The sequence below is a fragment of the Harpia harpyja genome, chromosome 1, assembly GCF_026419915.1.
Source record: "Harpia harpyja isolate bHarHar1 chromosome 1, bHarHar1 primary haplotype, whole genome shotgun sequence".
NCBI classification, from domain to species: domain Eukaryota; kingdom Metazoa; phylum Chordata; class Aves; order Accipitriformes; family Accipitridae; genus Harpia; species Harpia harpyja.
Window position 1 is genome coordinate 3,528,624 of NC_068940.1, and position 23,870 is coordinate 3,552,493.

The 23,870-nt window shown below is 45.4% G+C and overlaps 1 protein-coding gene across 6 annotated transcripts in view; it reads right to left on the reverse strand.

Annotated features, from left to right (window-relative positions):
• The window catches only part of NFATC1 (nuclear factor of activated T cells 1), a 115,149-nt gene that overhangs the window by 48,396 nt on the left and 42,883 nt on the right, over positions 1–23,870 (reverse strand). For all 6 annotated transcript variants that reach the window (XM_052802463.1, XM_052802300.1, XM_052802133.1 and 3 more), the window contains exons 4-7: positions 20,988–21,190; positions 17,718–17,890; positions 15,150–15,290; positions 27–82 (exon numbers count right to left, since the gene is read on the reverse strand). In XM_052802463.1, the coding sequence (XP_052658423.1) occupies positions 27–82; positions 15,150–15,290; positions 17,718–17,890; positions 20,988–21,190 (573 nt within the window). The remainder of the gene's footprint in view (positions 1–26; positions 83–15,149; positions 15,291–17,717; positions 17,891–20,987; positions 21,191–23,870) is intronic.

Below are 23,870 nucleotides of genomic sequence, written 5' to 3' on the forward strand. Positions count from 1 at the left end.
TGTTAAAATATTTAAGGCAGACTTACTGGCTTGCACATTTCTTTGTCGGTTTTGGCTTCCATTTCCCACACATGGTGACCATCTAAAAGACAAAAGAAAAAGACATCTAGTTCCGTCCTTTTTTCCTCTCCCAAGCCTACAAAAGAATGACTTTTGCAAAAAAATCTCTTTGAAGGGGCACTGCATATATGAAAACCAGCTCTCAAAACACGTTGCCCAACCAACCAGGAGGCCACGCGGGTAACCCGTGACGGGGGTCCACTTAGCTTTTTTGAAGGGGGAACCACAATCCAGAGCGCATGATACTGCGATGGGGGAAAGCCACCAGGAGTTTATCCTGCCACTAGCTTGGACAAAATATGCAACTGTTCTACACCTTAGCTTGCCAAACTTTCAGACAAAAATACTGCTACCTGTGAGGCCTTTTGATCACTACCTATGCAGTAAGTCATATTCAACATTAATATTAAACAAAACAAACCAAGCAGTATTAAGGAAGCTCCTCAGCCATGCAGTATTTCATTTTAGTATACTCCTAGTCTGGCTTGTCATAATTCTGCTGCTTGGATCAAAAGGCAAGGCCATAGGCTGGGAAACACAGCTTTTGACTCCATTTTAAAGTTGGTTTAGCTCAGCTACAGTGGTCCTACCTACAGTTTTCTGGAGCTGCTTCTAGTGGTGTGTTGGGTCCTCCTAATTTACTGTATTTCTGTTTTCAAGCAAACATAGATTTAAGCCACAGCTATCACTTTTTCTGGGGACCCATCTTTTGGAAGAAATTGGTTCTGTCAGGTCATTTTTCCTGCGCCTCACTGATACAGAAGTCACTGGTCAATAACAGGGGTTTTTTTTTTTTTCTTCCTTGTGGCTTCAAAACTCAACAGCAAAGATATTAGAAAAATAATACAAAACGTAAGGTTTCCATTCTGCAGGCCTAGAAAAACACAAATGTGTACGGAAGGCCACAAGCAGACTGCTGTCTAAGTTGGGCAGCGGGGACACATGCAGCTTCATGAGTCCCACTATTGTCAGATGTCACTGGAATGAAAGGGAAAATGAGACTTTATGTCATCTCTTTTGTATATTTATTGCAGCATCGGGACATGCAAATGCAAATATTAGTTATTTTGAACTTCATCACATAGACGTGGGCCTGCCTTAGAAAAACAGCTCTCGGCAAGGTAAAAGAGTGAATGCACTTTTTCTTCTCTCTTCACTTTCATGGCCAGGATGGAGGTGACGCATTTAGAACGGCCTGATTTATTACAAATGTCTGTAAATAATATTTTTGTGTACAGCTGTCCTACTGTGAAAGGAATGCTGCTGAGGGACTAGCCCCGGCGATTGCTTTAACGTCCAAAACCCCTTTCTTTTTAACGTATGGAAAGAAGTGCAACGTGAAAGCTGCAGCACAAATAGCAGAGTGGATTTGGCAGGTCTTTCTGTAGGAAACAATTAGCAGATCTACCCTTAGTTTCTTCCTACATTTTAAATTGTGATGCTGGAAAAGGAATCCCTTAAATTGGTACTGCCACGTTTGGCTGGGGGGAGAGAAGGAGCAGCCAGACCGTGCTCGAGTCTCCTTAACGATGCCTTTTGAGAGCGCCAGAATTGAAGCAGACTTCTCGGGAGGACGGGCAATCACTTCACAATTTATCCAACAGATGCTTCCCCCGAGCTGTCAGTAGAAAAAACCTGACCAAAATTCAGCAAGCCAGGACACATCCCTCGTCTGGGAGCAGCCTCCTTTAGCTCCCACCCCCTCCCCATAGAGCCCCCGTAGCCTTTCGCGTCCCCCCCAATTAACTCAATCAGTTGTAAAAGTAACACAACACTGACACTATCACACGTTTTGCAAGGTCTAGGAACTTCTGCTTTGTAAGGGGTTTGTTGGCATTTTTTTTTTTTTTTAAATCTACAGACATCCAGACTAGTAGTTAACATGTGTTCAATTTGCCTTTGTAAATGGATTACCAGAAGTTCAGGTTTTTTGCTATGTTTAATTTCTGCTTTGCAAGACGAATGATCTGATTCAGGTTTCTGTTTTTTATTTCCTGCCGATACTTCAGTAAAATTCAAAACGACTCCATCTCTAGCTAATCTTTCAATTACTTCACGCGGCACTGCCTTTATGCGCTTTTGAAATTTTTATGATGACAAAGAGAGTTTGTTCAGAAATATTTTAAATGCTGTAATCTAAACTATTAGGAAAATAAAAATCCAGAGCCGTGGCTCGTCTTTGGAAGCTAATAAGAACAATACGGGTTTCGCTCCAAGAAATTCCCTTGAGACTGTCCAGACCATCGCTGCTCAGCGACTGAGGGGAAAGGGAAGAGAGGGAAAAAGTAGGGAATAGACAACTCATTAACAGCTAGTGACATTTCGTTTAACAAAAACACAGGGAGGAAAAGTTGTTATGGAGCAAGAGACTGAAAAAAAAAAAAAAAAAAAAAAGACAATTCCTCATATTACGTCTGGTGAACCAAGAGGGAAATCTCAACGCCCACGGACTGGGACCAGCTCCAGGAGGGAAACCTTAGACCACTACGTCAACCTCTTACAGTAAACATGTTTTGCAGGTTTATACAGTTCAGCTGAAATTAAAAAAAAAAAAAAAAAAGAGAGAGAAAGAGAGAGAGAGAAAGGAATAATGTCTGCGGAACAGTTTGTGGGAGCCCGAAGCATCAAGACAATCTGCCTACGCTGGAGAAAACGGTTTTGCCCCCAGTGCCCGTACGCCGGGGACCTTGGCGAGCAGGCGGGATGCCGCCTCCCGTCAGCGTGTGCTGGAGGAGCGAGGGCTGCTCGACCACAAAAGTTTCCATTGTACGCCTGCCACATCTGCAGCAGCCCGCCTGGTTCGGGGCCCGAGGCAACTCCCTCCTGGCCGCCGGCCAACCAAAGTACACCAGAGCAATTTATACCTTTCCAAAATGCAAATAATTCAAATTACAGACATAACACAAAGCTGAAGCAGACACATTTCAGGCATTCCCGTTAAAGTTTACTCTCTGGAATTACCGTACCCAAATGGGCAGTTGTTATACGGGGAGGGGGGGAGACGGAGGCAGCAGAGGAAGGAGAGGAGGAGGCAGGGACGAAAAGGGAGAAAAAGGCTTTTCCAAAGGTCTTATTTCATTCCCTTTCATTTCGCTATTTACTTTTACCAAGTAATAAGAAGTGTCTTCTCCAAACCAAATGCCTGGCTTTGTTTTGGCGTTTTTAAGATTTATAGCGCAATATTTCGAACACAAAGACATCTCTTTATATAGCTAAAAAGTTGTGTCAAGGTATTATATTGGGTTTGTTTTATTTAGTGTTTGGTTGGGGTTTTTTTTAACAAAAGGGAAATAAAAACAAAACATCCGCGCACGGAACCGCAGGCAAAAGCCCTGCGGAGTCCCTGGCGGAGCGCCCCGCTCCCCCGGAGCCAGCAGCAGCAGTTGACCCGTCAAAGCCAAGGCTTCACCTGGGGACCCGTGCCAAGGGCTGGAAGAAGGACCCTCGAATCCCTCCTCCTCCTCCTCCTCCGAAGAGGCAACGCGGGAGCCCGGCAGTGCCGGGGGAGCGAGAAACCCCCCGTTTGGCGCAGGCTCCCCGACTGCGCCCGGGCTCGGCGCTTGCACTGACAGGTGGCCATCAGCGCCGTCGCCAGCTGAAGACACCGGGTTTTGTCAGGAAGCCTGACATTTACAGACCGGTCGCTGTTATTTATAACCACCCCTGCTTCGGGTGGACTTCGCCACCAGCCGCTTCAGTCTTTTTTTTTTTTTTTTTTTTTTTTTTTTTTTGTTTCGGCGCTGTGACACTCGGAGCACCTGGGATTGCTAATGATGAAAATACTGCGAACCTACCAGGGTGATGCGGGGTGGATTTTCAGCTTTGCAAAGCATAAACACCCCGTTTTAACAGGCGGCGGCTGAAGGGTGAATGGGCCTTTGTAGTCTGCTCTTATCAGCCGCTCACTCCAGCGTTAAAGGAAACTGCGCACAAGTCCAGAAGTAAAAATACCCTAATTCATCAGGGAATTCCCTGCAGTATGAGTCACTGAACGGCTTCCCCACCACACCCAGCTACAAGATTTCCACATAAAAAGGCACTGTAGAGGCCTGTTTTAACACAGAAGCAGCGCTAAAAAGTAGCTGTGTAAATCTAGCAGCATTACTTATTCACACATAGAGCCTAGCAGACCACAACATATGGATTTTCTTCATGGAAGAGTAACACAAAGAGCTGTGGAGACTTTCCAAAGAAATTTTTCTACCGTCTTCCCCACCTTGCTGCCCGCCAGGACAGATCCCCCAGGGTTTCCAGGGCTGGGTTTACCTTCGTACCCCAGGGAACTGCAAGTGTAGTGCCAGGGCTTTGCAAGCTCACAACAGTCAAACCACCAGCGCAACTTTCATTACAGACCGATGGATGGCAGAAAGGGGAAAGAATATACAGTACCAAAAAAACCCCAAGCCTGGAAACTCAGGAGGGTATAACATCTGGCAACCACTTAAACCTTGCCTCTATGAAACGGGCATAATGGGAGCATTCAGATATATTTAAGTGATTTCACTTTACTACAGGAGGTTAAAACAGTCTATATTCTTTAGTAGTCCTGCGTTCACTTGAGATACGAGAAGAATAGACGTTATCTAGGATTTCACTGCCTGTACACGGTGTACATTTTACACTCTTCCAGCCTGCAGCTCAACAGAGTTTGACTGCACTGGTTGGGCTGTAAATCTCTATTTACATTCATATATTGTGAGTAAGATGGTGAGACTAGCTCTACCCTCTCAAAGGAATCCACTACTTGATTAATGTATTGTGGGATTACCCTAAACAATAATGCCTATATTACATCCCAGATTACTTTAACATGTCGACAACAGGCAGTGCACAGATGCAATGCAGAATGATTATACAGTGTAATTTTGAGGTGCTCTGCAAAGGTCGTCTACCTTCCTATTCAGCCCTGTTTATGCATATTCAAATCCCTTAGGAGTGAAGGATTTGCAAGCTCTCAATTTGCACCCCAACCCCTTTTCCCTGGGAAGTACACTCACGGTGCTGAGACGACTGATCTGTGAACACGTCTGGAAGGAAAGGATGGGTTTCCAGCCAGAGAAGAGGATGAAGTCTGAGGCAAAGTCTTGTCATTCAGACTTAAAGAGTCACCCAGTTTTGTGCAGAGATGCTATCAGCTTCCAGGCAAAGGGCAGGTTGGGCCAGGTCTGTGCCTGGGCTGGCAACGAGGCGGCTCTGTGGCTTGGAGAGAACTCACCACGCCAGTCCTGGGCACGACCCACTGGCACTGTCTCACCTGCCGCTGGATGTGCATTGGCGTGGGTGTACCAGTGCCGCATTTTGCTCCAGAGGCAGCAGCCTTTCGGATCTGGGGATGCCACAAGGAGCCGGGGCACTTTTCTAGGCTGGTCTTGCAGGTGTCTTGCTGTGAACAGCATTTCCCCAGCCGGACACCAGCAAGCTCAGTAACCTGTGGGTGGGTGGGAGTCTATCCTTGTGTTTGCACACCGGTGTACGTTTTAAAGACATTTACAAGAGACAGGCTCTAAGGATGAACCAACGCCAGCCAAGCAGGCTGCCGTGGGATGGACGCAGAAGATGGGGCAGGAGGACAGCAAGAAAACATTCAGAAATGCAGAGGGAGCAGAGAATAACTATCCGCAATGTAAGTGGCCAGGACCTTTCTTTCGACCGCCCCATCTGCCTCTCCAGCCACCTTGATCTCCCCTTTGCTCTTCCACTACTTTTGCTATGAGACCACACGGCTGGTCTGATTTTCACCTACTTCATTTCCCTCTTCCTTGCCAGGAAGACCCCCAGCTGTTCTTCTGCCCTCCTCACAGCCTACCGTCCTGCTACAGAGACTTCCCCCATAGCTTTGTTCCCCGTCCCTGGCATGTCTTCTGGCATGCATCAGTCCCTGCGCAGCAGGGTTCACGCATAACTGACCTACTTGTATTTCCACATCAAAGCTGCTACATTTGTTTGTGTGTCCTCATAAGCATTTTTGCAGCATAGGGATTTTGTCCATTCCTTCAGCTATACATTTTTGCAGTATTGAGCTGAATATTACGTAGACTTAGGTGTGTCTGTCATGCATACGATGCTCTCAAGTTACTTTTCCCCTCTTTTTTACCTTAAATTAACAATAAAAAAGCCAGGCAGCCACCAGGTGATAAAATCCAGTACAAACTGTATCTTACAGTACTTTGGCATCTGTGCCAGACATGCGCTTCCTCTCTAGTTGCTCAGCTGGGCAAGCCAAAAGCTGAGGGACTCACTTTGCGTAAATGGTGAGCCGTTTTAGCTGCTTTTACCACAGTATGTCTAACAGACTTAATTATTCTGAGTTCAAGTGTTTGCAAACGAACTGTAATTTTAGTCCAGGTAATTAAAAGGAGGCACTGTGCTGACAACTGACTGATCAGGGTTCATTTTGAGCCAAAACCATTGGAATGACCTGCTAGATCCTATTTTCGGCAGAATGGAAGCTGGTTATGCAATTTGTGCTCTCTGGCACCTCCCCCTATGCAAATTACTGTTGGTCTGACGGTTTTATTTAATAACTCAGTAATTCCAGGTCTAAGACACTCAACTTCCAAGTAAAGCTGGAGCTTGACATCCCTGCAAAATCTCTCTAGAGCAGGCGGGTCAAACCAAGCACACCCAGCACAGCCACCCACCAGCAGTCATGACAATACTTCACTCTGTCTTTGGTTACATTCGTGTCATCTCCTTGTCTTCACAATTTTACTCTCCTCTGGGGAACTCTAGTAGGCTAAACCTGTGACTTCGCAGCTGAAACTGAGTAAAATATTCCTGGTCCATCTACTTCAGTCTAATCTGTCTCATATTTTCTCAGAGACTACTGGAGTAACAAACCTCGCAGCCAGTTTAAACCAAGTTCCAAATTTTCCTTCCATGAACAATTCTTTTCCTCTGCTTCTGTGCTTGATGCCAACACCACCACCTGTACTAGAGCTACTCCTGCTTCTTTCTCATCTTAAGATGTAAGTTTGATTCAAATGCTTTCAATTCTTCCTTCTTGATTATTTTTTTAGACACAAACTTTTCATTCTACCTATACGGCCACAACTTCTCATCTTCCAGAGACATCCCATTATGGTAACTCCTCATGACTTTTTAGCAGAGTATAAACAGTAAGCTTTTGAATGGCATTTTTATTTTTTCCATCTCCTTGTCCCTCGCCATGTCCCTTTTCTTGTTTCTCTTGTCCAAGAAGGTCGGGCTCAATCTTAGAGGTCCGTCCTCCTCGCCTCTGATTCTCTGCCTTGACGTCAGCTTCCCTGCAACAAGGTACACCTTGAAAATGTCTTTTCTCTCTGCTCCTCTCTTAAATGTCATTGTACTCTCTTCCACATTGCTCTTGAAGGTGTAATCTTACTCCCTCAACAGACCTGAAAGGAACATGCTGCTCTTCCCTCAGGTCTCCCCACTTTTCCTGTGATGCCCACCTGAGACATGAACCAACTCTTCAGGATGTCAGGGAAGTAACAGATGGCGATGAGTTGTGCTTTTGCAAAAGATGTAGACGATCCCTCCAAAACCCAAGTACTTTGGAGGTATCCCCTTGTATTGCTTTATGTGGCAAGGTTTTGGTAGTGATGGGGCTGTGGAGAGGACTCACGCTGGGGCAGTTGTGGACTGCCCACAGCCCCCATTCCCCATCCCCCTGCACCACTCAGGGGGAGGAGGTAGAAGTCAGGAATGAAGGACTGAAGTTGAACTTGGGAAGGGATGAGGGGGTAAAGGTGATTTTTAGTTTTGCCTTTGTTTCTCACTACCCTACTCTATTTTTAACTGGCAATAAATTATTTTCCCCAAGTGGAATCTGTTTTGCCTCTGACGGTAACTGGTAAGCAAGCTCCCTGTCTTTATCTTGACCTATGAGCTTTTTCATCTTATTTTCTCCCCGCTGTCCTGTCGAGGAGGGGGAGTGAGAGAGCGGCTTGGTGGGTACCTGGCAGCCAGCCCAGGTCAGCCCACCACACTTCTTCCCTCTACTGTCTTTAGGCACTGATTGCTTCAATAGACTCTCAGCTTTCTGGTAAGGGCTGTGAATTTCTGTGTGTTTGGACAGAGGGTCCTACTGGAACAGCAACAGTAAAAACTATCTGAAATCTTGTGCTAGTTACAAAAGTTCAGAGACAAAGCCTTGATTGCACAGATACAGCTGCTTGAAGCCACTTAGTCTGGCAAAGACATGAAAGAATAAACTTCAAGCATGCAGTCACAGTTTCTATAATTAAAAATTTACAGGATTACTCAGACAAGTGACTTTTAACTAGACACCATATGGTTATTCCTTATTTCTCTGTTGTCCACAGTAAGTATCTGTGATTGATTGAACTCGTTCTTCACTGTGAGAGCAACACCCTGGATGAGGCTTCTTGCTGCTGACACCATCTCATGTGTATGGCTGCTGTCCCGCTCTGTCTTTGCCATTCCCTAGACTAAACAGCCAGGAAAAACTGAAACGTGCTGACATTTCCTACAAGCTACATCACTGCTCCTGCGTGCGTGTGAAAGGGTTCCACCATCAAATGACTCCACCATTTGATGACACTATTTGCCCAAGGATACTTATTTCTGGGCAGCAGCCAGAAACCCCTTCAGCTATCAATATATCTCTAGGAAATAGGTTCAAGTGACCTTCACATGAACTCTGTGCTCCCAACTTGTATGCCTTTGAAGTTTCCAGTTTATCTAGTTTCCAGAATTTTTAACCTCACTGCGCATGAGTCAGCGTGCAACCACTCACTGCCAATTGGAACGTGTGTCCTGAACTTGGATAAACAGACAGATAAAGACAAAATTATGTAGTATCTGTCCGTCTGACTAGAGGGGGAAAGGGAGTTTTGTCACTTGCTTATTTATTATGTGAGCTACAGTATGATTACCGGTGTGAAACTTGACCCCTTTTTGGCTAGTTGCCCCCCAAACTGTGACTGCTACTGGCAATGGAAAGAGCAATGGAAAGATCTCCGAGAATGTAAGATCTCTTACCAAATGGAGCTCTGCCAAGACTCAGGTCACCCGTCTCCCCATCACATCATATCACATCATCACATCACATCACGTCAAAACAGACTCCAAACCCTGAGCTCCAAAGTGTAGCTGAGTCAAATCAAAAGGCCCACGTGCTTCCCCAACGCATCCGTTCCATCCACATGCCACTCAAATGTTTCCCCAACATATCATTTTCCAGAACTTTTAGTAAGTCCTCCTGAAGCTAAAATACTGCACTTGAGTTACCTGCCATACAACAAGGTAATTTTTGCTCACACAACATATGGGAAACAGAACTGAATTTCTCAGACTGACATACCTTAAAGCAGCAACTGATTTCATTCTAATCTTGGCCAAAGACAGTGAAATTTGAGAGGAACAAAAAAACTGTGAAATGCTTGAGTGGACACTTAAATTCATCCAGCTTCTTTCTTTTCCATATTGCATTTACTTTGTGCAAACACTCGGCTGACCAAGCTTGACCACATGTCTAACGGGAGGCAAACTGTAAGTTCTCCCATCTGAAATACTTACAGTAAAGCGTGATTTCCTTTGGCATATACACCAAACATAAACTTGGTGATTTCACCCAGCTATCTTTCATCTGCTCTAGTACAACTATTACCATGCCACGTCAGCACCTTCATGTTCTAAGGGCAAAACCTGTTCCAGCAGGGAAGAGGAAGAGTTTTGACAGAAAAATCCATTTAATAAAATAAAAACAACAGCAGAATGAACAATTTGAAGCAGCTACTAAATCTGAAATTGTTTGAAAATATTCAAAAAGAGAAAAATCCCTGCAGGAAATGTTGCTTAGGTGCTGTTTATTTCTCTGTCTTTCAGGAACTTGAGTTTCAAAGGCTCTGGGTACAATAGCTGAGGATATTATGCAATTAGGTTACAGACTGTGTAGGTGCTAGGATCACTGTTGATGTGAAGGCTGAGTAATTAACAACATGTTCAAAACCATTGAAGTCACTAAGCCTGGAGTTACTCATAGATACAGCGTTACAAATTGTGAACTCTATTAACATCCATCAAAGACAGTGATGCATCTTCAGGGAGGGGCATTTGTCACAAGGAAGCTCAAACACGGGCCTTTGACCAGGACAAAATGGCCCTCAACATTAACAGCCCGGAATCAGAATTTCAAAGTCAGTGTTATTTGAGAAACTAATCCTGTAGTGAAGTTGGGTGTTACATTTCTGCCTTTTCGCTCTTTAAAACTCTTGCCTTGAGCTCTGGTCACTAAGCACAAAACCAAAGAAATGAGTTTGGAGCTCTAACTTAACTAGTGGAAACTCAACTGAATGATAATTAATAATAATACACCAAATATGCATTTCTTCCCATAGATCACAACTTGCTAATAATGAAGATTTCAGTCAGTTTAACCTGATCTCTTAGGTATGTCTAGACTTGGCCAAATCCATGAAGTCCAGAAATACTTGAGCTAGTTCCAGTGCCAAAACCATTCTAGCTACAGGAGCAAGGAGCAACTTTTGAGCAAGGAGTGATTTTCGGGGTAGATTAACTCTTTCAGATCTCAGCACGAGACTCCTTCTAAATCCTGAAATATCCCGGGCAACTCTACAATGTCCTACAGCGTACCAGGAAGACATACCCACAACTCTCCTGTGCTTTGGTGCTTGGGATATCGGCTTTGTGTCTCATCTGTGAGCTTTCACTCGTCAGTTACAGGAAACATTTTGTGAGCTGAGTGAAGAGAAACTAGGATTTTTCCACTACACTCCGTTTTATAGATCACTAATCATAATCTGATATACTAGGAGCCAGTAGTCTGGTCATTTCTGTCAGGCTTTTGTGCTGCTTTGTGTTCAGTAACTCACGTTACCTTCAAAAAACTAGCTTTCAAAACAAATACACAGTGTTTGCAGAAGCCATTAGCAAAAAAAGGTAGCTGACAGATATATAGTCCTCAAAACATACTCTCCAAACACATCTGCATTTTCTGAACTTCCCTCAAGATTTTTGTTGCCTGCTACCTTTATAATCTAGAAATGAAATAAAAAGTTTTAAAAAGATAAGTAAATAAATCAGTGCCTTTTATCATAATTCCAGATCACGATCCCTGCTCTTGCAGATGTGTGTGTGAGACAGGAAACATTTTGTCCCTTCTAGCCAAACACCAACTCCCATAGCTAACAAACATCAACTTCATTTAATCTACTTTTGTAACTAAAATGCACACCTTGCCTCCACAGCAAATACCAGCATACAGACATCAAGAGCCCTTGCCAGTAAGAAGCTGCAGATTTTTTAATATTTTAGAAAGTACTAATTCTTCTGATGAAAAACAGACTGGTATCGGACATCCTAAACGTAGCACCAAACAACCATGACATGCAGACTCACAAGACCCTTTTGAAACTCAGGAAGAGAAAAGCATGACTACAAAGACAGACAGAAAGTGAAAGAAGATAAGAAAAAGCAATTATTAGTGTAATTTGTAAGAGACAAAGTCATTGTGGGACTCCCCAGTCTATGGAAATTCTGAATTTAAAAGAGTGAACCTCTCAAAGCACATTCAACATTCACATTTTTACTACCGCTAGCTTTCTTGGACGGTCGTTTTATACCATCGTTCATCACTGGAAAATATGGTCCGATGTGCAAGCAATAAAACATTGACCAAAATCCTGTAAAATAAGGACTCATTTCAACACATGAGAACTTTTTTATGGTACTGTAAAAGGCTTGAGCAACTTTTAGTCCACTTCTGAACAGACTTATTATTTAGCCAAAGGGGTGCCTTCTGCCTAAGCGCTGGACCACACCGTGAGGGGCTCTCCTTTCAGAGGAGGTCCTCCCAGCGCTCCTCCCATGCTCCTTCATCCCTCGGCTACCTCATTCCTCCTCTGTGAGATGCAGAGTCGCAGGGCTGCAGAGTATGTTTTGCTCTGTTTCGTCTGCTCTCCGGCTGAAAAGCAGCCAGTAAGGGGTTAAGCTCAAAGCACCAAGCGGCTGCCTCCCCAGCTGAAGGATTGATTTGATCATTCTTCAGGGATTCCCTCTTGTATGAGTCACTGCTCAGACAGACTCCCCACGCAAGGAGGCCAGGATAATGCCATTCCTCCAGAGACTACAACAGCTGAGGGCTAGCCCTGAAGACAGAGAGCTTGGGACTCATGCTTGGAAAAACATTCAGCGGACCACAATGCACTCGGCAGACTTAAAGAAATTATTCAGACAGAAGGGGAAAAAAAAAAAAAAAAAAGGCAAACAAAAAGTGTTCTCAAACTCCTTGCATTAACCAATTAAGTATGCAGACTAGCATGAATTAGATGAGCTCCTGGAGACTGCCTCCCAGCTTGGGGACTCTGCCCAAGCGAGGACTGAAGACATGAGCCCATGTAGTATAGTATTTAGATTTTATATAAAAGATACGTTCTCTTTATAAGTGCAATGATTCCTGTGATCTATTGCTTTGTAATAGCTGTGTTTGGCTGCTACCCACTAGGAACGTGATTAACATTTTGAATTCAAAAACAAAAGCAGTAACAGCAGCAAAACTAATGAATGTCTAATCACAAAAGTTCATAACCAGCTTGCTAAGAGAAAGAGAAACTATGCTGGTGTTCCCTCTCTTGACCTACTTTCACAGACGTGCAAGAGCTGAAAGGGAAAGAAACACCACGTGCTGATTTACAAAAGTGAAGGCTGGTAACGCTTGTTCATTTGACATTAAATACAGCGACTGCTCAAAAATTGAGCCGGAGCAGTCTGCCGCTAAGACAACGATGCATCGCGCTTGTTGGTTTCCAATGCATCGAGCTGTGTTAGGCAACGTAGCGCACAACTTGTGACAGAAGCCCGAGAAATTGCTCAGCCCGGATCAGCCGGCAACTTTGCTTTTTGTGCGCCATTCGTAGTGACACGACTGCAGCTCCCGGAGGTGCCGAACGCTCTCGACCTTAAAGGCTCGGACCCTGCAGTGTACCTCCACCAGGCAGTACTGCCCTGCAGCCACGACAAACCTACCATGAGACTACTAAAACCAGGCAGGACAGTTTCAGATTAGATCCTTCAATACTGACTTAATGATCTTGATTACTCTTCAACGGTAGCAGCTCACTGACTGGCTCCTGCAGAATTGCCCCTGACTCCATGCCAGGGGGAAGAGTGCAGGGGGATCTCCGGTGGTGCTTTCACGTAGAAGAGACACCCCTGCACTGCTCCATCCTGCCAACCCATGCGCCCAAGGAGTTCACCCCAAGAGCTTTTCAGGGTGACAGGAAGGCCTTTGGATCATTTTCCTCCTCATCAGCACACCCAGGGTGCAGCAGTACACTCCTTCATCTCCCACAATGGTTTAAAAAATGTTGCTCGTATAAATTATCTTCTATTATATGCTGTCTTTGTGCAGCCTCGAATTCCTTTTGCTCGAGGGAGGTATCTGTCTGGGTAAGAAATACAAGGCTGGCCCCAGTTTGCATTTCTGCAATTTAAGGCTATACAATGAACATCTTGCTTTTGGTGTACTTTTTGATAAGGGAGACAGTGTCCAAATCCACACTGTGGTACCTGCTGGTGGGTGAGTAGCATCACCATCGTAATCCCTTGGGATGTGATACTTCAAAATTTGTCCAACTCAGTGAAGGAAGAGGAGAGAAAATAAGTATGAAGGAAAGCACCCTTTAACATGCTTTCCTTGCTGTAATGAGACAGATCGAGGACTTTGCTCCTGACATGTCACACTTCTGTGCAGCAAAGGAAGTTTAAAGTAGACAGTCACGTTCTGCCCTCCCCTCATGCTACACAAAGAGCAGAGTTCAGGTTTTTTTAATTGCAATACCACTTTCTTAGGAAACAGAAAGGGTGTTCTGCTCATCTCACGGCCACAGCCCAACCACAACGTGGGGGGTCACAGGAACGGCGCAGACCGGCTCTCGCCGAGGAGCTGGGGCGTTACCTCCACGCCACGCACGCTTTTGGTGACTTAAACCTCACCAACCCACGACTCTGCCGGGGAACTTCAGGGAACTCTTCTGCTCTTCCCCTAAGCCTGCTGAGCTCAAAGACTCAGATGTCTTCGCCTCCAGAGCCTCCCCTGCTTGCCTCACCATCCCCTCCCGTGGCCCGGCTTCCCACGCCACTGGCACGGGCCACGGGCAGGATAATGGTGCGGGAACTCTGTGGACATGGAGGGTTAAACGTGTGCAGTGTCAAAGCTGGTGCTGGCAGCCTGAGGAGCGCCCAAGACTGTTTAAAGTTCAGGGAGGGGGGTTTTCAGCCAGCAGCTGAGGAATCCATGGCTTGTGCCAGCGCCACGGAAACCCTTTCCAAAACAAGGCTCAAAACTAGCCTTCACGATCTCGTTTCAGAGCCTGACTTTGACTCACAGCTCCGCTCCCTCCGCCTTCTCCCGCGGGGGCATTCACGCGTGTTGTGCGTTGTCACCCTGTGACCCACCGCTCCCGCAGACACCTCCTGCTCCGGCCTCGGCTCCCACCCCACGCTGCTTGCCCTGCTTCAGCCTGGCTCGGGACCCTTCCCCAGGAGGACCAGTCCCACCACCAATGCACTGCAGAAGCAGCACCAGGTGAGGGGGCCAGTCGTGTTCAGTCCTCCCCCAGCCCTCAAGGTAAACCAGAAACACGTCCTTCAAATGAACGCTGCAAGTCCTCCTCAGCCAGCAGCTTGTAAGTGCTACCGGTCTCAACTGCCCCAGAAGGAGACACAGGTGCGCACACATACCACCAGCAGCACTGCTCCCTCTTCCACAAATTACAGTAAAGTTTTAACGAGATGCACCATCTTGCAGGTTTTACAGGGACATGCCACTGGAGGCTTCGAACACCTTTCACAGGTCCTACCCGGTACAGCCATGGTTTGCTACAAAAACAAATGCCAAACGCTGACCTTCAATATCTATTGTCTACCTGTAACGACACCCGCCATAGTGTGAAACCTCAGCATTAGGCATGGCTCAGATCACTTTCACAGCTTTGCGCAGTGACACGGAAAACATATTACGGGCAGAAGAAAATGTCATTACCGTATTTATGCTTTCATCATTTGGCAGAGATTTTGAAACAGGGGAAAAAAGGCAGACCGGAGTCTAGATTGAAAAGACATACCTGGTGCTTTCTCCACAAAGATGACTTTGGAGTCTTGCAGAAAGTTATGGCCAGTCAGTATCATTTTTTTCCCTCCAATAACAGGAAAGCTGTCAGTACTTTGCTTCTCCACCAGAGGCAGTTCTTGGGCAGATCTCTGAGCTGGAGAGTTATAAAGATAAAAAAAAAAAAAAAAAAAAAGGCAACCACAAACACACACATACACACAAAAATAAGTAAATACCACATTAGTAAGTAACTTAATGCTTACCCTCGTAAGATAAGCTGAGTTTGATATAGAAACAAAGAAAGGTCAGAAGGTTTGCAGGAAACACGGCTGGTTTTCAAGCGCCTTGATCGTAAACAATAGGGTTATCAAACATTGCAGTACAGATTCAAAAGGCTCACAAAGAACAAGCTGTTTTAAAAGTCAGCTTGATCTGTACTGTATCACAAAGTATATTTTTATTGAAATTCATTTATTTTAAATAATTCTCTCATGTTATCTATAACATATATGCCGTGTGTTTAGAAGGCACACATGACACCACGACCATCCATGCCCAAAATGTGTTTCAGTCACTATACACTGTACTGCCAATTCTGCAAACTGTCCTGCAGCAGCAGCAGCCACGGGCCTCGCGATCCAGCTGAAGCTCACGGTTTAGAGAGCGTATTTCCACCAGCACCTGGGTGCCAAAGCACACGTGGATCCATGCAAATGGAATCCGGTACTCTTGTGGCACATATTTTATTCCCCCCCAACTGGGACACGGAGCAAGCATGGCTGCGCTTCAAGGGATGACGTGACATTCTATCCAGATTACACGGTTCCTCCTGGTGTCACATGCACTAAGAGATGCAGGAAGCTTCTGACACCAGCTTATTCCACATTCTGCACTGGAAATAACACTAGCACTTATTTTTTCTCCTGTTTTCCGCTCCTTTCAGGAGGCATGTACCATGCTTTTGCTCATTACACAACCCTCAAAACTGCAGTTCACTGATACAAATCCAATTGGCTTCATATTTAGTGCCTTCCTGAGCCTGGCACTTTTGCTCAGACCAGTTCAGGATGTATTCAAATTGTGCCTTATCCTGCTGTATAGCAACTGAAAAGCTCTCATCAGCTTCAACAGAAGCAGGATGAAACCATAACTCCTCACATTTTTTGCTTTGCATGTTAGCCTAGAACTTGCCCTTGAATAAGAAACAAAGGCAAAATTATTCATCTCATACATATCCTGGACAGAAGACAGGGCTTTATGCCAGTCTACCTGCCATAGGTAAGAAGGCTCTGCTATTCTTCATAAATAACATAGGCTTATCTTAATGTAACTCCCTTCCCACTGCCAACGCTCATTTGTTTATTTAAATGAATGACAGTGGAGGAGAGAAGCTATCACTGTCAGTCTAACAGCACTACCCTTTCCTACAACTTCTGCCTCTCCTGCAGGCTCAGACTACCAGAGCGGCAGCGGTACTACCCTAGGCGAAAGGATGGAGCGCTGGCACTGGTCTGAAAGTCTGTCACCAATGCCACTGCTTTCGCAAAAGGAATGCAGGGATGCTCTTTGCTGCAGCCTCTCTGTTAACAGTCCCTGAAAAAGCACTATGCCTCCAAGAGATCAAATGCTGACACGCTCCAGGACCTGCCAGACACGTTGTGTGGGACTCCAGCCCAGCAAAGATGCAGGCACAAGCACAAACAAGACCCTCCAGCATGCGTGGAGCTAGGGATGGTCAAGGCGTCCTCCCCATCCCCTCTGCTTCCCACCCCCAGAGCTCACCCCCCACATCCCCGCCAGATGTTAAGTTACTCCCTACCCTGTCTGCATCAGAAAGATCCACTTTGTGGAATCCAACAAAACCTTAAAAAACTGTTTCACTCCATCCAGACGACCAAATTAGCATTGGGAGTTAGACTGAAATTCAATTTCCACCACTTACGCTACGGTCTTAAAGCTACACAAAGCAAGCAGGTTTTGTTTTGTGTGTGGGAGGATGACAAGGCTTACAGAGCAAGAATGATATAGATGTCTTTGGAGGGTGTCCCAGTGTATCTGATAAAAAGCAGTCTCTTCAATCAAAGAGACCCCAGTGCGGAAACCTGGTTTCTGGAGGTTTTCTGAAGCCGCAGGCAGATTGTGCCAGTGTGTCAGCTCTAGTATACCGCTAGCTCCTCATCAATCGGGTTGGGGTTTTGTTTGCTGGTTTTTGCTTTATGATGGGGAGACAGAGAGCGAATAGGACACGGTAGCTGTTTTCCAAAACTCCTACAGCAGTTACCTGTATGATAGGGAGTCACCAAAAAACAGAAGTCCTGTCCCTTCCAGGCCAGCTGTTAGTTTAAGTGCACTCTTGTTTTAAGTGCGTTCTTTCCTATTGAAATCAACGCACAAAGCTACACATTTTTTTCTAAGACGCGGGTATTTTGTCTTCAGTATAAACCACGTGCTTTTGGAAAGCAGATTAAGGTTCACCAACCGGACAGGTAAAGCAAAACCAACGTACAGCATGTCGGTGGACAAAGACTGCGTGTGCGGCGGCACAATACCCCGCAAGAGAAGGATGTTTGCTCCTACTTACAGCACTCGATGGGGTTGGAGGCTACTTGCAAGGAGAGGGTCCTGCCATTGGCCTGCGGGATATGAACCCTGAACACCAGCCGCACACGCGTGTTCTTCCGACCGATGTCCGTCTCCCCCTTGCGCAGCTCGATGTCAGAGTTTCGGAGCTTTAATATCCCAGCACAGTCGATGCTATCCAAAAGCAAACAGAGCAATGCAATTCATTTCAAGCAGACTTCGGGAAGACAGGAGCATGCAATATCTCTCCTCTTTCCTGTACATCCTTCTTAAAAATCTGACTCAGGCATGACCCAATGGCCAGGCTGAACACAGCAGACTTTGTCAAGCCTAGTACTGGCATCCACAAGTAGCTAAGTTGGGGCTATCTGTAGTAACAGACAGTAGCTGCTGTTGAGCACACAAGTTTAGGATGTTACTTCAGTTCCCAGAGGAAGAAAGTCTAAAAGACTTTCTAAAAGGATGGTGCTTACAGATTAACCAAAGCCCCCAAAAAATAGCGAGACCAGAAAAGTCAATGGGATGAGACGGTAATGCACAAAGTGTTACTAACCTAGAATGCAGCGTTACTTACAATTTCACTTGTTACAGCTAATTTGGAGAAAAATCTGACATGATTTTTATTCTAGGGCAAAGTCCTGAAAATGCTTATTAACGAGCACAGCTCTCCCTGGGGTCAGTTCTACTGTCACGGTGTTTGTATTTGAATGAGTTGGAAATACTCCCAAACTGAGTGTCGAGCTGAAGCTCTGCATGAAAAAACCTAAACTCAGAGTCCTCCCTCCACATTAGGGATAAACATGCTTTTCATCAGATAGAACTATTACTGTTTCTGACCTCTCTCTCCTTTTTTTAACTTTGCTTTTCTCCTGGATGAGTTTACAAGTCAGAATTTTTGTCAAAGCAAATTTCAACAGAGGAAGTTCCCAGAACAAAAGATATATAAACATATGCACTCAGAAACCCACTGCAAAAATACCTCCGCTTTGGCCACAACTACAAAGCCTACATGGCAATTTCTTCTGGGTACTGGTCTCTGGCACGCATTTTATTACACTGAATATGCATAGTTTAATTTTATTTTGCATTCAAAGAGTTTAATTCCCCCTCCAGACCTTTGAAGCTCTGTTCTGAAGCAAACTGCAAACAAGAACTATGGCAGCACAGTTTTGATCTGCATTTTTTCTAAAGTATGGATTTCAGAATAACAAAAAGGCCCTTGCTGGTACGATCAAAGAAACTAATGAAAGTATTAAAGCTTCTCAACAACACGTATTAGCAGGTGAAGCCGTAAGAATTATGAAATATTTGTCCCCACGTCAAAATTCTATGCAAAGATCCATAATGTACGGAAGAAACAGCACGCTTCTCAATATTGTCTCTCCTATAGCAACACTTGTAAAATACATAAAAAGTACTTAATGACAATTAGTTCAGAGCCAGTAAAGTTCAGAGGAGACAAAGCATTGAAATTCAGGCTTGTAAAGTCTGGGACATTAAAATCTGAAGTCAATAGGAGTAGCTAAATGTGCAAAAGTTTAAATGCGCAGATGATCTTCAGTGTTTCACTGAATTAAGGCCTGAATACACAAAGTATGTGTGAGAAAAGTCCTTGGCTCCAAATTTCAATTCATTGTTAGCGCTACATGAGGTTTTAGACTACTGACGTGTAAGGCTTATATATGCCAAAGCATTGTTTGTGGTTCTTGAGAGAGCTCTACTACGATCTGGCATGCATGTCACAAAAATATTCAGCTTGGCTCCCAAACTCTGTAACCACCTTTATTCTAGGGAGAAAGATGATTGAAATGGTAATCATGTTCCTAGATGGCCAAAAATGTGATTCAAACTGGATAAATAAAGGGCCAAATAAATATTGCGTGGGTACAAACTGGTGACATTTCAATAACCTCAATGGAGTTGTGCCAGCTTACGACGACAGCAAAAGGGGCCAATAATTTTGCAGGCTTGTCATGACTTTTAACACAATGCACTGACAGAGGTCCTCAGGTCTTGAGTGATCACCCTAAGCCCAGCTGGCAATGCAGCTAAACTCATTCTAGCTCTTCTATTTACATGAGGCACCCCGGGGCATGTTGTACATGACACTGCAAACCAGCTTCTAATAACCACTACATGCGGAAGGACTTCAGGTGTCTGATACCATTTTTCACTTCATTAAGGCACGGCAAACTGTCTGAATAACAAGGAGTGAAATTGTGATTTTAGTAAGCTCCCTGGGATTTTCCCGTGGTATTTGGTTTGGTGGGGCCACGATTTCTTCCTTGCTTTCTGTCTATCTACTTACTTATCTTTCTGTCTCCCCATACATACACACAAAGGTGCATGCATCTATATATAAACATGAATACATTCACGTTTATACACACACCGAGAGTTGTACATGCACGCAAGCACACACAAATTCCTCCCAAGGCAGACGCCTCCTGCAAGGGCTAGGCTCATTTGAACCAGGCGGGCAGAGCGGATGGGATTAAATAATGTGGAGGGTCTCATGTATGTCACATACACAGAGGGATATTTGAACCTTTATATACAATCCTATAATGAAATTTACCTGTGTGTAATGGACCTATGGGGCACTTAATTATCACTCAGACTCCTACTAATTCAGAGATCCTAAGACATCCATGCCTGCTTTTCTGCGTAGGACTAAACTTACCCCAGTTTAATAACTCCAATCTGTAAGCTGTCACCTTTACTTCTTAGTTCTAGAAGCTTTGCTTCTAAACAAATGCCATGAAAAATGCTGATTTTTATTACGTAAGAAATAAGAGTGGTTTTATTCGTCTCAAAAAACTACTAGGGTACTTGGAAATGCTCTCTACGAGTTTCCTTTGACATCCAAAGATAAATTTTAATAGGCCCTGTTCCTTGTGCTAGTGCGTATAGGAGCAAGAGGTGTCATATTTAGAAACTAAATGCAGGAGCTGAGGTAGGAGATATTTACAGCTTGGTAACCGAGATACTTATTTTAAATGGCAAATAAGCACATTGGCTGAAACTCTAGAATGAAAGCAATCGGTTGTCATAAATATTTGTGAAGTTCATTTTGTTGTTAAGCTGATTAGGGGCAATTTGTCCTGGCAAAGTTGTGAAAACCTACTATTATAGAGAATACTTAAAAACCCAAAAAGATAGGAGAAGGAAAAGTGTGTACAAAAATAAAACCAAAACCCAAAGCAGAAGAAATGAAGTGAGGCAACCAAGAGGAAACTGCTAGGAGTCAGATACGGTGCCTGGGTCTTACATTGCTCTCATGTTGTTCTCTGGAAGAAGTGGAATTTCCAGGACTTTGGTGTTGGAAAGTATTGTTTCGTGGCTGGTGGTGGAAACGGTCTTCCCGGTGATTCGATGAACCTGGTAGAAAGCATGGGGTCGCAGCAGGCGGTCGTCTGCAGTCCCAATGAACAGCTGTAGCGTGAGCGGCTCGCTTTCTAAGTAACCATGTAGCTGGCAAGAGAACAGAAAACGCCCACTGAGCACCATGCACATAAACTGCTAGGAATCAATTAAATTTTTATAAGCAGGAGAGCCTAATTCAAGGAGAGAACTTGTGACAGGTGCTATGTGTTAAGCTCCCCCCTTCCATTTTTCCTGTAATGTAATATTGGTACAATAAAAAGGTGCACTCAGAAAATGTCTCATTATCCTAAAGGACCTGAGGCACTTTAGATGGGGCGAGCTTTTGAGGGCTCCTGCTACATCCACAGAAAACTTTGCATAAATTCTGCCGTGGTGTTCGGCAAAAACCACAATGAAGTCAATGTTCCCTCCCAGTACTGAGCGTGGCAAAACCGACGGGGTTTGCGGGCGGAAAGGACACAGCTCATCCATCCCCAAGGTTCCTGGGTCATCCCTCGTGCAGCAGCAGGCTGCTGCTCGTGACACGTCCCCTCATTAACTGATTTTTATGCTGGTAAATACCTCCTGGGCCAGCGTGGAGACAGATCACATATACACAACTAGGAGCTCACCATGTGTGTCAAATTCTTGTTATAATCGCACAAAAATCTCATTGAAGCTACTGGGCCTGACTTGAACCTCATCCACGTTACGGTGACCGCTCTGATGACAACACAAGTTATTTCTGCCACTGGCTGGGGACGGAGCAGGAGCAGAGCCTGACCTCATCCCCACCATCTCCTGAAGAAGCTACTCTGGGTACACGCTGGTGTGAAGGAGACCACGGGTGCTGGCCCCAGAGGAGCTCCAACCTCCGCTGTACGCTGCCATCCAACCCTGGGAAATGAGTCTCACAGAAGCAGTTATTTTGCGGTAGTTAGCTGTGAAGCCTCGTCCCACGGGAGGGGAGGATGCAGCAACTACAGGAGAGAGGAGCGTGGGCAAGGTGGGCTGTCCCGCGAGATGCACCATCACAGAGCAAACCTGCTCGCTTTGTTGTAGGTTCGGTTTCCTCTGCGAATGGTTCAGGTGGGTTTGGGCACGAGTTATCCACCATCACTAAATGCGATAGATCAAAATTAGACCACTGATTGTGATCTTGTGAGGAGCAACAATTTTAGTTTATGGTGCATGCCAGCTCAAAGCTAAATAAAGCTGAAAGCAAGCGGTGAAACCTGTATCAAATGTTGTCAATATTTGTGTTTCGCTTGCTTGCTTTCACTCTCCTTAAATCTTAAAAAGTAATTTGTGGCTTCATAATAACATAAGACCTATCTCTCCAGGGTATTTTACCTTCTGACAGCAGGAATGCTATTAAGAACAAAGATCTTGAGTCACTTTTGCTCCCTGAGCACTGCAAAATTCTGGTGAGTGCAAACGCAGGCATGAAGCCTTCCCACTGCTATCAAACACGCTGATGGCAACAGGAATGCAAAACGGCAACGTTTCAGGTACCACGGTGACCAATGCATGAGCAAGGAAGGACCTTGTGCCTAGATACATCTTCCCTCACTAATTGGGTGTACTACAGATTTTTCACCCCACACTCTGGTCAGAATAGCCAAGAGGAAAACAGAAGCGCTTTAATTTGTTTGATGGAGCATAGCAATTTTTACATCCTTACCTAAAGGGCATGGATGCCGGGAGGACGCAGGGACAGGACGAGGAGGCTCATTCCCAGCGCTACGGTATTTTATCAGCTCTGCATTGCTGAGACACCACGCGAAGGCAGCTCAGAGCCAGGGGGCTGCGATATGATATGGGGGGGTTTCCCTATCCGCGTTGTCAAATTGAAAACACATTAGCGGCAGTTTGAAAACCTGCGGCATCGGCGAAACGACAGAGAGAGAAAAGCAGCGCCAAGCCTGCACGTTGCCTTCAGCAGGGTGCCGTGGGCCGCGCGTCTCGGTTCAGCCCCACGCAGAACACCCGCAACCCGGGACACCGACGTTAGCGTTATGCTGCAAAAAGAGGGCTTTCTGCCTTTAACCCCCTCGGGTGGACGCGCAGCCCGAGCTGCCTGGCTCCCTGGCACAGCCGGCAGCCACGGGGAAGCCACTGTCCTCCCCGTCCCCACCCCGTCCCCCCCGCCTCGCGGCCCGGGACGGTCACTACCGTCACCGGCGCGCACGAGCGGGGCTGGTGGAGCGACCTGGATTCGGCCAGGGCTGATCTCACCCCGCCTCGGCATCTCCAGAGCCTCAGCGGCAAAGCCGAGGTGACAGAGGAGACGCAAGGTATCGCGGGGTATTTTTGATGGAGAGCGGCACGCAAGTTTGCGGGGGGGGCGGGGGGGAAGTAAGACAGTGTGACACACCGGCCGATTAAATTTCTAAGCGTTACCAGCGGTCACTTCTCCAACTCGTCATGGACGGTGCTTTTTATGGGGAGTGTAAAATTAAAACAAACACATATAGAATTACAAGGCCGCTTAAAACGTAAAAATAGACTAGCAAGTAACTCAAACCTCAATTCAGCAAAAGCAAAATCGCACACCAAGGCACCCATATGTTTTACTAAATCTGGGCAAAAGGGTCAAAAAATGTTGGCCTTGCATTGGGTTCTGCTATTTCAGACTTTATCTTTAAATCTGGACTTGGCTGCTGCCATATCTCATAACCTACTCCTGAGTCTCAGCTTGTGCTTTTCCCACAGGCTTCCTACTAGGAGGCAATCGAACACCCAAAGTTCTCAGCTTTGTGCACCTGCCCTTCCCCAAAAAGCGTTC